Below are 15,841 nucleotides of genomic sequence, written 5' to 3' on the forward strand. Positions count from 1 at the left end.
TGTGGAGCCCAGTGCTTTGACATTTTGCTGCTTAACACTAGAAATAACGATGCTAATTACTAGGTTGTGTTTACCTACAGCCAGCGTATTTAATCATGGCCACTAGACAGCCACTGGATCATAATGGCTACTGGTCACCAACAAGCCAGGTCAACTTCAGCTGTTTCAGATCCAGAATTGAAAAGAGCTTGTATTTTCAAAGCCTTTCAAACTCTGCTCCACGTGGTGGCACGTAAATACCGAAATGGTATTTTGAGAGCGTGTTTAAGTGAGTATACCCTTCAGTGAACGCAGGCCTACCCTGAATGTCATGTTGTCATCAATGATGTAACTGTTTTGAATAATCTTAAATACACTTGCTTATTTATATTTTATCCCAAGCACAAGTACAGGCTGGGCGCAGAATGGATTGAGAGCAACACGGAGGAAAAGGACTTGGGAGTGCTGGTGGATGCATGGCCAGCGGGTCAAGGGAGGTGATTCTGCCCCTCTACTCTGCTCTCATGAGACCCCACCTGGAATACTGTGTTCAGCTCTGGGGCCCCCGACAGAACAAGGACATGAAGCTGTTGGAGCGAGTCCAGAGGAGGCCACGAAGATGATCCAAGGGCTGGAGCACCTCTGCTATGGAGACAGGCTGAGAGTTGGGGCTGTTCAGCCTGGAGAAGAGAAGGCTCCGGGGTGATCTTATAGCAGCCTTCCAGTACTTAAAGGGGGCTACAGGAAAGCTGGAGAGGGACTTTTTACAAAGGCGTGTAGTGATAGGACAAGGGGCAAGGGATTTAAACTGAAAGAGGGCAGATTTAGATTAGATATAAGGAAGAAATTTTTCACTCTGAGGGTGGTGAGGCACTGGAACAGGCTGCCCAGAGAAGTTGTGGCTGCCCCATCCCTGGAAGTGTTCAAGGCCAGGTTGGATGAGGCTTTGGGCAAGCTGGTGTAGCGGAGGGTGTCCCTGCCCATGGCAGGGGGGTTGGAACTAGATGATCTTTGAGGTCCCTTCCAACCCAAACCATTCTGTGATTCTATGATTCTTTACGTACGTGCACGCACGGCTGCAGCAGATGATTGTAACATTTTGAGATGTGACTAACGATGTAGGAAGCAGAGTCACAATTCGAACGCCAAGGCTGCCGGCAGTTCGAAATCACGCCATCGCCGGTAGCGCAGCGGCTGCCTGCCGGCACTCTCGCTGCCGCCTGCAGCTCCGGGAGCGTTCGCCGTTCGGGGGGCAGGCGAGGCGCACAGGTGCTGCCCCTCACGGGGCCCGGCCGGGCCGGCCCTGCTCTCCGCGGGGCTCGGCACGTCGCCACCGGACGCGCCCCCTCAGGGCGCAGCGCCACACCGGCTCTTCCCGCCCGGGCCGCGCGGAACCGGCGGGGCGCGAGGGCCAGCGCGCGCCGCTGACGTCGGCAGCGCCGCGGGGCGAGCGGGGCGCCGCCTCCCCCGCACGCGCCACCGGCCCGGCCGAGGCGCCGCGCATGCGCGAGAGCGCGACGGGAGCGGAAGGGCGCTCCGCGCGCCTGCGCACGGGGGATTCCGCCGGCCGCTAACATGGCGCCCTAGGTCCGCCGCGCCAGCGCCACCGCGGGCCAGCGCCGCCGCCATCATGTCCCGGCACAGGAACGTCCGAGGCTATAACTACGATGAAGGTAGTGGCGAGCAGGAGTCGGCGGCAGAGCTGCGGGGGGCCGCCCCGCTAATCGCCCCGGCCCGCACCCCTTCCTTCGACGGGCCCTTGCGCCCCGCGGGGGGAGCGCGGCGGTGTCCGCGGGCGGGCCGGCCGGCCGGCCGAGGGGAGGGGAGGGGAGGGCGCGGGGTCTGTCAGGCGCGGTGGGAGGGCAGAAGCAGCCCCCTCCCCTCCCGCCCTCCCGCAGGGGTTGGACGAGGCTCCGTGCGAGGCCTCGCCCCCGCCCCCCCCCGCCCGTTTCCCTCCCGTTTCCCGCCCGGGTGGCGGGCCGGGCGCACGTGGCCGCGGGGCCGCCCTTCGGGGCCGCCTCCTGCTGCCCGTCCCGGCACGCCCGGCAAGCCGCGGCGGGGTTTGCCCGCGTCGCCCTCAGCTGCCCAAATTGTCCGCTTTTCCCGTGGGTTGGAGCGGCTTGAGAACCAGCCTCAGCACAATCCGAACCCACGCGTCTTGTAGAACTTCTTGGAGAAGAGAAGGCTCCGGGGTGATCTTATCGCAGCCTTCCAGTACCTAAAGGGGGCCTACAGGAAAGCTGGAGAGGGACTTTTTACAAGGGCGTGTAGTGATAGAACAAGGGGCAATGGATTTAAACTGAAAGAGGGCAGACTTAGGTTAGATAAAGAAATTCTTTACATTGAGGGTGGTGAGGCACTGGAACAGGTTGCCCAGAGAAGTTGCAGATGCCCCATCCCTGCAAGTGTTCAAGGCCAGGTTGGATGAGGCTTTGGGCAAGCTGGTGTAGTGGAGGGTGTCCCTGCCCATGGCAGGGGGGTTGGAAGTAGATGAACTTTGAGGTCCCTTCCAACCCTAACCATTCCATGATTCTGTGTGTTATAGTAGCACAGATTGGTTTTTGCACTGTGATCTAGGAATTTCTGGGGGAGTCAGGTAAATCCATGTGAGCCATTACACCTGCGTGGCCTACCTTGCAGGTTTTACTAGTGCAGATTTACCTAATAGAGGCGAAATCTTAGACTAGATTGGGGATTTCCCTGCTTGAGTCTTTCATCCTCTAGAGATTTTCTTCATCACAGATTGATTGAAATGTTGATTTCAACTGAATCTGTCATCTGTGACGCTGGGTGCCTAACGTGTAGAATTCATTTCCCTGTTTGTATACTCATTAGAGTCTCTTTTCGTGGGGTTGCTGAGGTACCTGCTAATTTGCTGTAGCCATATGAGAGTTAAGTTGCCATTTGAAACTTTACTGTTGCATTACGCATCAGGTTTAATTACAAATGTGTATACGTGTGGTCTTTATACTTACACTATATACTACTTATAGAATCACAGAATGGTTTGGGTTGGAAGGGACCTCAAAGATCATCTACTTCCAACCCCCCTGCCATGGGCAGGGAAACCCTCCACTACACCAGGTTGCCCAAAGCCTCATCCAACCTGGCCTTGAACACTTGCAGGGATGGGGCATCTACAACTTCTCTGGGCAACCTGTTCCAGTGCCTCACCACCCTACTACTTCTGTAGTCACATACAGTCATTTTCATCCCAAATGAAGTATGCTTTTCTGTCGTCTGTTTTTTTTTTATTCAATGTAATGGCATATGTTCCTTTTATGCCACTTAAGATTCTGTAATGCTTTGTCTGGCTCAATTGTTTGTTTCCTTTCTAAAGTAAATGTTTGCAGTGTTTTTTGGTCTCCTGTCCTAGGAAGGCCCCTGAGGCCTTGAACCTTGTGGCCTTTATTTGACCATATTCTGTTTCTGCTCTCGCCTTTTTGAGGTATTGTGATCAGAACTGAATGTGAAATTCCAGCTGCGATCACGTTGGTGATACAGCTGTTGATACTGTGGAATGCTTGTGTGGCTTCTACTCTGTTCTTTGTAATTTCTGTCAATTTTTAATAATTATTTTTATGGTCAGTGCAAGCTGAGCCATTTTCACTGATGTGTCTGTTTCTTAGGCTAGAAATTAAACCAAGATGGGATATAGAAGTGATTCAAGTGATGCAAACTGACGAGACTTACACTGATTTCACTTCCTACTAACTGTGAATGTGAACCATGCACAGAAGTCACCTTGGAGTTCTCCTTGACGCTCTCCAAGTATTGGCCAGACTTCAAGAAGTGTTCTTGCCGTGAAAATATTGTACAGTTCTCCTCTAGCTTTTTATACGTTAATTGGTTCTACCATGGAACCAGGAGACAAATATCATGGAATGTTTGTCTTTTTAACATGATCAAAAAGTATATAAGAATATGCTTTCTTTTTTTTTTTTTTATTAAAATAAATCCCAAACAATCAAAATAAGCCTATAATATAGTTTTCTTTATCCCCAGTACTTAATTTCCAAAGTAGCTTCCTGGGTCTTTCTCTAAACTTCTTGTACACTTGTGCCAGGCCTTTTAGCTACTGCTTTTGGTCGGCATTTTTGGGGAAAATTAGCGTGGATTATAGAGATAAGTTTACTTTGATTTTCTTGTTCCACGTTGAGAGATAAATGAACCTCTCATGCCTCAAATTCGGAGCCTTTTATAGGTGGATGTAGTGTTTGTAATGCCCCAGTTCTTTGCTCTGTAAACTGATATGAGTGCAGATTTTTTTTTAGCTGTTAACTACTTTTTTCTCTTACTCTTTTAAAACAACAGACAATACATGTTTTTGTGAAACTGCCAAGTATGTGCAATAACATCTTGTAAAATATTTCATTACTTTTTTCATGTATTTCATTATTACTTGGTGAAAACTACAAATTTATTTTCAAGATTTACTTAAAACCAGGATTTTTTTTGGAGGAGGGGAATAATTTACCTTCTCTTTGTGTTTCCTGATAACTGATACTCAATACCTTTTTTTTTTTTTTCTTAACAGGGAGAGTATATGGCTATGTTTAAGTAACTGCGTAAGATTCTTGCTTTTTGGCTGAAACAATTTTGTGTATTCGAAGGGAGCTGTGAATTGTGTTTTTTGCCTTGCTGAACTTGAGTTGAAAGATAGATGGCTGCGAGGATAGACTGGAGAAGAAAGCTGAGAAGTAAACAGGACTGGAGTAGAAATGCTGATCCTGAGCTGTAGAGATTGTAACTGAACTGTTGGTGGTTAAGACTATTGAAAGGTCAAGCAGAAATGTGAAGAGAAGTGCCGTGGGTAAAGATATGTGGAACTGTAGGAAGTTGGGTTTGGACTGTGAGGGCAGCCTTCCACAGGAGATGCTGGAGGAGGAGGTGTGAAGCACGCAGCTCTTGAAAATTTTCAGCTTTCCTAGTGCATAGAGTATTAAACGTTAAAATTCTGTTCTTGTAACTCAGAATTTCTCACCGAGGTAAATAAACGGTACTTAGCTGCACTGCTGGAATACTAGAGATGCATCATTTCTTAAAAGCTCATGTTAAAATTACCCTTTAAATTATAATATTAAGTATTCAGAAATTGTGCAAACTAATCTCACTGTTTCTGCTTCGCAGATTTTGAAGATGATGATGTGTATGGCCAATCAGTAGAAGATGATTATTGCATTTCTCCTTCAACAGGTTGGTTCAGATGATTACAAATAAGCATTGTCCATTGATTCCTACTCCGATGTTTATTTCCAGCATAAAACAATACTTAAAAGCTAGTGAAACTCTTGAAAAGTGCCTAGTGGACATAATGCTGTTGAAGTCAGTAAGGTGGTGTTAGTCATTGTTGTACTTTTGGAAGTCACATCAGACAACTGGGCACATTTCAGTCGTACACAAGTGTATTATTTTGGATGGTCACAATGTACTTGATAATAAAAATCTGGTTTATGGGAATGTGTTGATAGTCTTGAAACATTTTGTTTCTTTTAAAATTGTTAGTGGGATCTACGTGGGTTTAACAGCGGTGATTCTGCACTTGGTAGTCGATGTCTTTTACGCGACTTTGAGTAAATGTGAGGTAGAGAGTCTTATTGTGGGATGCAGCACTGGTCCTCATTGGCTTCTGTTCTTGTGCAGGGTCATGTGGAGCTAATAAGCCTTCTGGCATTTGTAGTGTTGCAAAGTAGATGTAAAAATAGTGATGCTGTGTGCTCAGGTAAGACGTGTTCGGAGCCGAGTTCAACCCAGCTGTAGAACCATTAGATTGTGTTCTCCAGGCACATCTCTGGCAAGATTATCAGCTCAGGGTTTCCCCAGATTTGGTGGAACTGTTTTTAGAGCTGAGTAGGCCCTGAAAATAGTATGGCTGACGTTGATGTGAAGCTGTGCCACTGCAGGTAAATAGGCTGGAGCTAGATCCGCTGCGACCCCGATGTAGTCTGTGACCTCTGGCCACAGGTACCTGAGTTAATTAGGTCTTCAAAAATCTGAGAATTAAGGTAGCCTTGTATTTTGTGATGAAAATGTGCAACATGTTTACTTATTAATCAAGTATAAATGGCTAAATTGTGAAACCAATTCTTGTTTGCGCACAATAATTTTGCTCAGAATTCTTTTTAATGTAAGATTCATGTATAAAATAATCTGATCTAGATTGTACAGCAGTCTTTTAGCAGTAGCTTCGGGTGTGGTGATTGAATACGAAATGGTCTGCATTTGGGAAATGGTTGCTAAGGCTGTACCACTTCTGCATGTATGTAGGCCTTCAGGATGTATTTCAGAGCTGGGGAGAATATTACACAACATAAGAAAATTTGTTTACATTACATACTCTCAGAAATGTACAAAGTATAGTGACTGGGGCTCGTGTTCAGCAAGAAGTTTTATCTATATAGGACTTAATGTGTTGCTAAATCAGAGTGGAATTATGCATTTGTTTAAAATTTTGTGTAAATGTATGTTCTGACTTATGGACTGTATTTCTAATGAAATTCCAAGAAGAGAAGAATGTGTTCAGTGCCCTTGAATTGTTACCAGTAGTTTGACAGTGCCATACTGTAAAAGCAATGTTATTTTCATGCTCTTTTGCTTTTTACTTGTAACCGAGGTGAGAATAATAGTTGTGGAGTAAGGTTCTGAAGACAGGCTGTAGATGGTAATTTGGTATTTAAAAAATGCTGTTTTTAAAACCTGGAGTATATTCTTTTGTTTGAATACTGAACTTTGCAGAGTTTGCTTTACATGGATGCAAGGATATTGCCTAGCCTGTGGTTCCACTGTGGTGGTGACTTACAATCTGATGTGTGCTCTGTACAGTCATTCTGTAGTAGTGTCCCGTCACCCCCTCAACACTGCTGCAACGGGTTGGGGTCCTAACTTTTTCTCTCTTTAGATATGTTTTGTTTTTAAAGGAGGAAAAAAGATTTGCCTTTTTTTTTTTTTTTTTTAATATTTTGTTTTTTACCTAATGTAGCAGCTCAGTTTATCTACTCCAGACGAGACAAACCAGCCAGCTTTGCTGAGCCATTAGAAGAAGAATATGACTATGAAGGTACAGATGATACTGCTGATTATTTTACATCCAATCATCAGTTGACTGAAGTTGATAGAGGTAATTATAGAAAATAAATAATTCTCCGAACAATCTCTTTTTATGAGTGAAGGACTTGCTAAAATAGTCTTAAATTAATGTTTATTATGTGACTGATACTGCTCGCAATTTGTAACCTTGTTGTAGGACAACACCCTTCATGAGCATAGCTTCAGTGGTGATTCTTCAAGTTGTAACTACCTTTGTATACCACTCGTAACTCGGTTGCATACATTGAAATAAGTTCTTAGTTTCTTACTAGAAATAATGAGATTTGGTACAAGATCCAGACGTGAGAATGGCTGTACTGTCTCAGGCCAAGCATCCATGTAACTCAAGGTCTTGTCTCCACAATCGAATGCTTCGGGAAGAGTATTAGAGTATTTGTGGAATGACCTTTTGCTTGTATTGCTTTCCAAATTATGGGAATTAGCAGTATTTGAGCGGTTTTCAAAGTCACACATTTCTTTGAAACAGTAGCCAGTATTTTTAGATACCTATATCCTCTACAATCTTTTCTTACCCTATTTTAAATTCATTAGACTTTGGTTTCCATTCGGTCCTGCAGCTGTGGATTCCACCTGGCAATCTCTGAGTGGCTGGGAAAAAAATACTGGCTTTTGTTTTTAAACTTGCCTGATATCTTAATTACATGCTTTGTGAAAAAAAAAAAAATCACAAGTCTCTTTCATAAGTATTATTTTTCAATGTTTTCAAAATAATCAGGGTTATTTTTAAAATGTCGATAAGCTGAGAGTAAGTGTGTTGGTGAACAAATAGATAATAAAACACGTGGATGAAATTTGGTATGTAAAACAAGTTGCAGAAAATTCAGAAACAATAGATAAAATAGAAACAATCTCAATTCCACGTCAAGTAAACTGGTAGAAGCTGTGCTAATGCATAGGCATACGGGTAAATACGATACATTGAGGTGTAATATATTTGTTTTTGCAGCAGGAAGTAATGCTGTAGAGGGCAGTTTGAAAGAATCAGCCAGTATGTGGATACAGGTGATCTAGACAATATGATACCTTGGCTTTTCATAATGCTTTTGAGAGACTCAATCTGTTAAGAATTGATATTTGAGCGAGAAAGTAAGTAATATTCTGGACTAAAAAAAGGTGGAAAAGAAACTAGAAATAACCATTTCTACTGTGAAAACAGCAGTGGTCCCACAAGATCTGTTATGTCTGGTGTAGCGTGCAGTGTTGGCCGTTAATGCAGAATTACTGATTTCAGTGGATCTGGCTGCAAAGAATTTGGCAAGGTTGTCCTTGTTCAGTGTTGGATAATAAAATGGCCAACCAGCACATTGTGCAGGGCTCTGCCAGTACTGGCTTTGCAGAGCAAGTGTCTGGGGAACATCGGCTTGCTGGTCGGATTGCGGGTTGAGGGTGCTGATTTAAGTAACTATGGGGAAGCTGGGATTCACAGAATCACAGAATGTCAGGGATTGGAAGGGACCTCAAAGGATCATGTAGTCCAATCCCCCTGTCGGAGCAGGACCATGTAGATCAGATCACACAAGAACGGGTCCAGGTGGGTTTTGAGCATCTCCAGAGAAGGAGACTCCACAACCTCTCTGGGCAGCCTGTTCCAGTGTTGTGTTTCCCTTACTGGGAAGAAGTTCTTCCTCATGTTTAAGTGGAACCTCCTATGTTCCAGCTTATATCCATTATATCCTTGTCCTATCATTGGATGCTGCTGAGAAGAGCCTGGCTCCATCCTCATGACAGTCACCCTTTACATATTTATAAACATTAATGATTCGTTGGTGTTGAATTCCCTTGGCAAAGTTCTTTGAACGTCACCATCTGTGAGGTTGAAATAAATAATCTATAGTCATCACATTGTAGTTCAGTTCCTGTTTTCTAAAATCTGAACTGGCAGAAAGTAGGATATTCAGGAAGATTTTCTTCTGTTCTCTTGTGCTTGTGTGTTCGATCAGCACGCTGCTTCCAGCGCGTGGCAGCCTGGCGAGTTCTCGGTCTCTCGTTGTGCAGCAAGTCAAGACTTGAGAAACTTGTTTTAGTCAAGGCTTATTCTAGTTGCAGATTTATGCTCCAAAGAAAATTGATTTTTTCAACCAAAAAACGTATTACAGTTTTAGGAAAGGTAAAGACTGCAGGTGGTTTCAAAGCTGGCATGTTTATCCATAGTTTTAAATTGTTAAGGCCCGAGGCCTCCAAAAATACTGTTTTACTTTGGGTGTTAATTACAGCATCTGTAAACATTTAAAATGTACTGTTCGATGGGATTCCCCATTGGCTTACCAAATTATTTGGGATAATTTTAAGGTGATTATTTGTATTTCTTCTCTGCAGTGAAGATAGTTAATTTTACAACATCAAAGTATTTAAATAGAGACTTTATGGACTAATAAATAGTAGTTCAGTGACAAGTTCCTTATAGCAATATCTGAAATTAGTCAAATACTCTGCGGGTTTGGCGACAAGGTTTATCATGGCAATAAGTGAGGTTGAAATTAGTTTCTAAAGGTTTTATCTTTTACTGTGATATTTTTCTCCTGTTTTTGATAATCAGATGCGTGGTGCTGGTGGTTAAGCCACTTAAGACATTTTTTTTGTGCAGCTTGTAACAGTAATATGTCTCTTTTAGCCCGTCTTAATTCATGCCTTGATCAAATGAGAGAAGTTTTGGCAGAGGCTGTACCAGAGCAAACAATGGTGCAAGCAGTGCTGGATAGTAAATTTGATGTACAGAAGGCTTTGGATCTTGTGCTTTCACAAGGCAGTAAGCAAAACGTGAAGACCAAGAATGAGGATGCTGCCATTGCAGGCAAGACGACAAAAGGTATACTTCTGTTTAATTGTTTACATTCAAGATGATTTATTCCTATGTACAGTTTAATTTTGGCTTTGCAACCTGTGAAGGTACTTGTTACTGCGTTAGTCGTTATTAGAAAATTTAAAAAGACAAATTTACTTTTCTATTTCTGTGTTCTGAAAACATTTACAGGAAAGCGTAGCTTTTCTTGAACTAGAAGTCAAAATAAAACATTAGTGTCAGCTTAAATTCAAACTGCAACCATCTGCAGTTCACAGTAAATTTCTGATTTCTAGTACGTGACTTAACTGAATGAATACATGTCCTAAAAGTTGTACATCTTTAAGTTTAATGCACTTCCGTTATTTGTTTGAGGAATTGAGATCTCCCATTCCCGTCTATACAGTGACTTTCTTATTTTGATTTATGCTGAAATCTTTGTTATCTTTATTGGCATTTTTAGCTGATTCTTAAAGTTTCTTAGGTGTTTCATTAGATACTCGTAATTTAATTGTGGAATGTTACCTGCCTTTGGATAACACTTAGTAATTAAATGCCTTTTCATGTTTCTTCTTGATTTTTTTATTGCTGCTGTCAACTTTAAAAAAAAAATGGATATTTCATTGTGACTGCGCTTCCATCTGAAAATTATTGGCTATTGTAAGGTAAGGAGACTTACTTTGTTGTCCAGAAATGTGTATTGATGCAGACAGTTTCTCTTGTGCAGTAGAGAATGTTGCTGGCAACACCAACAAACCTGGGTGTGGAAACGTGACAGCCAAAAGTGGCTCAGCTTGTTACTCTTTAATTACAAATGACAAAATGCTCTTTAATGCTGAAAAATCCAGTACACCTTCATCAGAAAGAGAAGGATTGAAATCCTCTTCGCTTGTGCTGTCGCCTTCTCTCAGTGATGATTTGTGTAAAGGATCGTTTTGTGAGCCTGTGAACAAACAGGCAGAGAATCAACTACCAGAAAGTGCTAATGCAGTAAGTTCGATTCCTGACAGTGAAGATGTTTACTTTAGCATAGGAAGTAACCCATCTGGAAATTCTGCCTTTAACAAGTTCGAGTGCAAGGAAACACAGGACTTGAAATCCTTGCTGACGCAGGATGTGGTTTGTGATTCTCTGAGTCCTGAAGACAGCATTCCTCTCGTTTCCTCCAATACTTCTGATTGTAACAGTAATGCAAATTTTTACAGTCCTCTGTGTTTAACAAGTGCTTTAGGAAGGCTGGCCCTTGATACCGAAGTCAGTTATACTGTAAATAGAAAGAGTGAACTTCTTTGCACAAGCGAAGAACAATTTTCAAGTAGAAAACAAGAAAGCCCCTCTTCAGACACGGCTGCTTTGCCAGTGCTAAGGTCTGGAAGTAGATCGTTGGCTGACTTAATTCAGGAGCACCAGGAAAGCAGTGCTAGCCACTGTTTTTCTTTGGCTGATCTTTGTACCCCGTCTACAGCAGATTTCACTGATATGAAATTGGGAACCTCACCATTATCACAACTAGTAAGTCAACATCCAGCTTCAGCTGGGATGCCAGATCTAACAGTATCTTTGTCTTCTCTAGCCGTCTCTAAAGTTTCTCCACTAAAGCAGGTTGAGAATTTATCACTTTCGGATTTAATAGCAGAGACTATTGAAATAGATAGAACTCAACAAAGGACAGACTTCCCCATGCTTGATGGAACTGAACTGAAGCCCTCTGAAAGAACCAACATTGATTTAAGTGTCCTTGTGAAAAATGCAGAGGTATCTGCAGAACAAAATGTGGTAGAACCGTTCAATATCTTAAGCCCTGAAACTAAACTTGTGAAAGGAAAACAAGGAAAATATTCAGGTTTTGCCAAAACAAATAAAAAATCCAAAAGAGGGCTTGCTCCTAAGAGGCAGGATTTGTCCCTTTCATGGATGAAGGCGCTGCGTGCAAGACCTTCAGCTTTTGCTTTAACCTTGTGTCTCCGTTATCCTCCGAAAGGTTATAAGCGGCGCACGATTGGTGTACATAAAGCTTTCCTATACAGTAGACAAGTACAGGACATAAAACCCAAGGAAACTGGTCCTGTAATAGCCATAACACCATTTGACTTCAAATCAGCATCTCCTGATGACATTGTGAAAGCTAACCAAAAGAGAGCTTTTACAAGGGAGTAGTGTGGGAGGAAAAAAAAAATAAAAATCAGTGTTTATATCTTGGTATATTAAAAAAAATGTAATTATGTAGGACCTATTTATAATCCAGAATTGATTTTTTTTATTTTTTTAATTGACATACTACAGTTCTCACTGTTTGGTAGCAAATTTGTACGTGAACTTTTAAGGTGTTGCACTGAATATCTTTATTTTTGCATAATTTTCACTGACAATTTAACATTTTTAACTTTTGCAAAGTCTTGAACTTTAGTATGTAGATATTGCTTGTACATAATTCTATGAACACCGTCAGACTTCTTGAAACATCTCTGTGGGTGTTGGAGGTGCAGTTCATTGGGAACACTGAATTATTATTTGTGAAGTAATTTAGTTTTGCTATATGGTGTATAGTTTGGGAAGTGGGAAACTCAGTTTATATTACGACTGTTTTATTAAATGTTCTTAGAGTTATATTTTCTGATAAGGTATGTTATTAAACTGCCAGTCTCGTAATTGGTATTTCCAGTCAATGTCATTGTTCTCTTCTATCTTTATACTGATGACAATATTACAACAGAAATATGTTTAGTTTTTAAAAGCCTCACTAACCTCAGGTTTTGACCGTTTTAGTTGTAGTAGGACGTGTAGTTTTTGATAGGACCAAATTTGCAGGGGAGCAAGCAATTAAAACTGTGTGCCCCCCACTCCAATCAGCTGTCAAGCTGTGATATTCAGAATTTCAAACCAGCCATTTTGTAGGTATCTGTGTGTTGCATGTATTTCATGGGAGGTTTCACTAGGATTCTGTGGTTTGTTCTCAAGCCATTCAGAAAAGTATTGGAATAACAATTCTTTCAACTTTAGCATGAGAGTTTTTGCTCAATGGAAAGAAAATTCAGGCAAAGCAGAAGTGCTGTTTGCGTCTGTCTCGTGTCTGTTTTGAAGAAAGCTTCCTTTAGTAATGGAAATATATTCTCCTCTACTGTTTGCACCCGTTGCTGTTACTTTGAATCTTTGGATGGAAGATCAGAATCAGGACGTTCTGACTTATTTTTTTAGCTGATAGTTACCAGGTTCTAATGCCCCTGTTAGTCAAATTAGTAATTGCATGTATGTTTCATCTTTCCTTTGAGTACATACTACTACTTTTAATATACTACTGGTGTCAAATTCAGTATTTTAGATCCTGAACAGCAATAAGTGCAATAAAGACACTACTGCAAGTAGAAAAATACGTTTGTTCATATACTGCCATACACTTATTTGTGCTAAACGTGGCAGCTAGTAGATATACTTTTCGTCCAGTTTTAATTTGACTTTTTGTTGAGCTTGCTACGTCAAAAAGGAGACAAAAAAACTTTAGGTTTATTCCTGATTTCGGGTTGCACTACAGTTTTGTTTCTAAATAAAAATAAAACTTGTTCCAGTGCTCTCAGGTACAAATTTCATGTTTTGTGTATTTTACTTGTTTGTCTGGTTGGTCCTGTTGTAATCTGGGACTATGAGCAGGGTGATCTCAGACCTCCTGAATGAAACCAATGTTTCTTACCCTGACTAATAAAAGTTTTATATAATGACAGTGCTGCAGTGTTTATGTTCCAGTTGACATGTTAATCTAGCCATCTGTATCCTTACCTATTTTGAGTGCCTTAAAGAATTGAAGTGTAAATAATACAATCCAGTGTACGTACCATGATCTGGTAAGTTCATGAGCAGGAGCAGAAGTTTTCCTCAGAAAACTTCCTACAGAAGTCTAGACGATACTGATTGTGTACTGGTTGTTTTATTAATTAATCTTAATGGCAAATTCTGCTTTTTGAACAATATGAAATGCTTTTCAGTGATCAGTTCCTCTATAGATAGTCCAAATATTAACTTCCTGCTGCTTAAAAGTCCCAAGTCTGTTTTTCCCACTGAGGCAAGATGTCCTATTTGGAGAGTTTATAATTAAAGTTCAGTTCTTCCAAAATTGTAAGTATTCATCTTTTGGAGAAATTGTAATTTTTTTAAGTAAAATGTTAGTGCAAAGTTTGGCATTGTCATGCCTGGCATGTTTTTAGTTGGTTTTGCTATCATTGAATAGCTCTGTTTTTCCTTCTAAATCTTTTCTCTTGTTTTTGTTGGACATTTCTTTCGTTTTGGTCTGTTTTCTCATTCCTCTGGCTGTTCTTCTTTGCATAAAACTTCTTAGCATTTTTAAATGATCTTGGAGCCTGAACTGGACATACAGCTAAATGTAGGACCTATGGATTCCACTGGAAAGTACGTACAAGTAGTAGGCGGCAATATGTAGTACTTGGAGCTCAGTTTTGCTGTAGGTTTCATGCAGCTTAAAGTTCAAACAAGTGACTGAGGCCAAAGGGCATCAGCATTACGTGTTTATTGCGGATCTGAGTGGGATTGATACCTTAGTAAACAACTTTGGATCTTGTTAGGGAGCTAGATTTTAATGTATAAATACTTTTTCATTTGCATTCGTGTCATTGTTTTTATTGATCTCGAAGAAGCAATGCATGCTGTGAGTGTGTAAGGAGTAGGGGAGGGATTTTTCTTCAGTTTGCAGTCCTGAATCCTGAAGTGAACCTTGAATTCAAAGGCTGAACGCTGCACAGGTGCCTAAGTGGTGGATAAACCTGAATTCCAATTAATTTTCAGCAGAGATTATTTATTTCCATGCTTGGGAAACTTTACAGTTTTGTTTTTATAAACAGGAGGTAATGTGTTACTATATTTGCTTTTAAAGTGAAACAGGTATTTTAATAATTTCCTTAATTATTCCTTAATTTCCTTACTAAGAACTGGATTTCTGTCGTTAGTGACAGGTATAATTGTCTTAGAATACTGCATGATATTATGGTATGTGGCATTTTTGTATATAAAGTCTGTGTTTGGCCTTTGCACTGAAGTGTTTCTGCCTAATGAATGTTAAAATTCTTGTTAACTAAATCTGACCATTTTATGCTTTACACAGTGATCTTATTTTATTGATGTATGTATAAAACCTCCTGCCCTCCCCCCCATTTTGCATCTGTTGTGTTTCTTTGTCTAATACGGGTAATTGTGTTACTTGTTTTGGAATTCACAGATCAGCATTGCAAAGTACTTGTGTCTGTGTTTGCATATGGACATAAAAAAGATAATGTTAAACTACATAGACATACTACTTCTGGTATTCAAGCTGTATATTCCTAAGGTATTTTGTACATTAAATTGATTTTGTACATAATTTTTAAGTGGCTGCTGAATATTTTTAATATAAAATTGTCTTGTGGACATTACGTTATGTACCTAAATAAAATGCATATTCTTAAAGGACTGACTTAATTACAATTTCTTGTTAACTTTCCTGATAGAATTATGATTTAATGTTCTGTAATGATTATATCTATTGTGGAAACAGGCTGCTGTTGTTGTCTGGGTTTGCATGGGCATACTTCTTTCCACTGAAGATTCCTTTGGAGGAAGTAAGGCAAAAACTGGCATCTGCTAGTTTGTCTTCAGAAACCATATTGAGGCTTCTGTTCGCTTTCGGTTAGAAATGGGTTTGTAAAGTTTTTTTTCAGATAATTTTGATAGCATTTTAAAACCAGTTTGGATCTTAAAAAGGAAAGGATATCAGTGAAATAAGAAAAAAAAAAAAAAGCAACTGTCTAAAGTTAGTTCTGAAGCTCTTTGTTCCAGTAGAAATGAGTCGTAGGATTGCAGAATGGTTTGGGTTGGAAGAGACCTTAAAGAAAATCTAGTTCCAATCCTGTGCCATGGGCAGGGACACTTTCCATTTGACCAGGTTGCTCAAAGTCCAACCTGGTTTTGAACACTTGCAGGAATGGAGCATCCACA

General features: G+C 41.0%; 1 protein-coding gene across 2 annotated transcripts in view; it reads left to right on the forward strand.

Annotated features, from left to right (window-relative positions):
• Positions 1-1,567: 1,567 nt before the first annotated feature.
• HBS1L (HBS1 like translational GTPase) overlaps positions 1,568-15,841 on the forward strand; it is a 67,362-nt gene continuing 53,088 nt past the window's right edge. The window contains exons 1-5 of one of the 2 annotated variants that reach the window (XM_086631231.1): positions 1,568-1,652; positions 5,110-5,175; positions 6,959-7,096; positions 9,698-9,892; positions 10,536-12,047. In XM_086631231.1, the coding sequence (XP_086487357.1) occupies positions 1,610-1,652; positions 5,110-5,175; positions 6,959-7,096; positions 9,698-9,892; positions 10,536-12,022 (1,929 nt within the window). In that variant the 5' untranslated portion in view covers positions 1,568-1,609 and the 3' untranslated portion in view covers positions 12,023-12,047. Of the gene's footprint in view, positions 1,653-5,109; positions 5,176-6,958; positions 7,097-9,697; positions 9,893-10,535; positions 12,048-15,841 lie in introns of those variants that run through there. The other variant, XM_086631230.1, reaches the window with a different exon arrangement.

Source organism: Tauraco erythrolophus, chromosome 2 (genome assembly GCF_009769465.1).
Source record: "Tauraco erythrolophus isolate bTauEry1 chromosome 2, bTauEry1.pri, whole genome shotgun sequence".
Taxonomy (NCBI): domain Eukaryota; kingdom Metazoa; phylum Chordata; class Aves; order Musophagiformes; family Musophagidae; genus Tauraco; species Tauraco erythrolophus.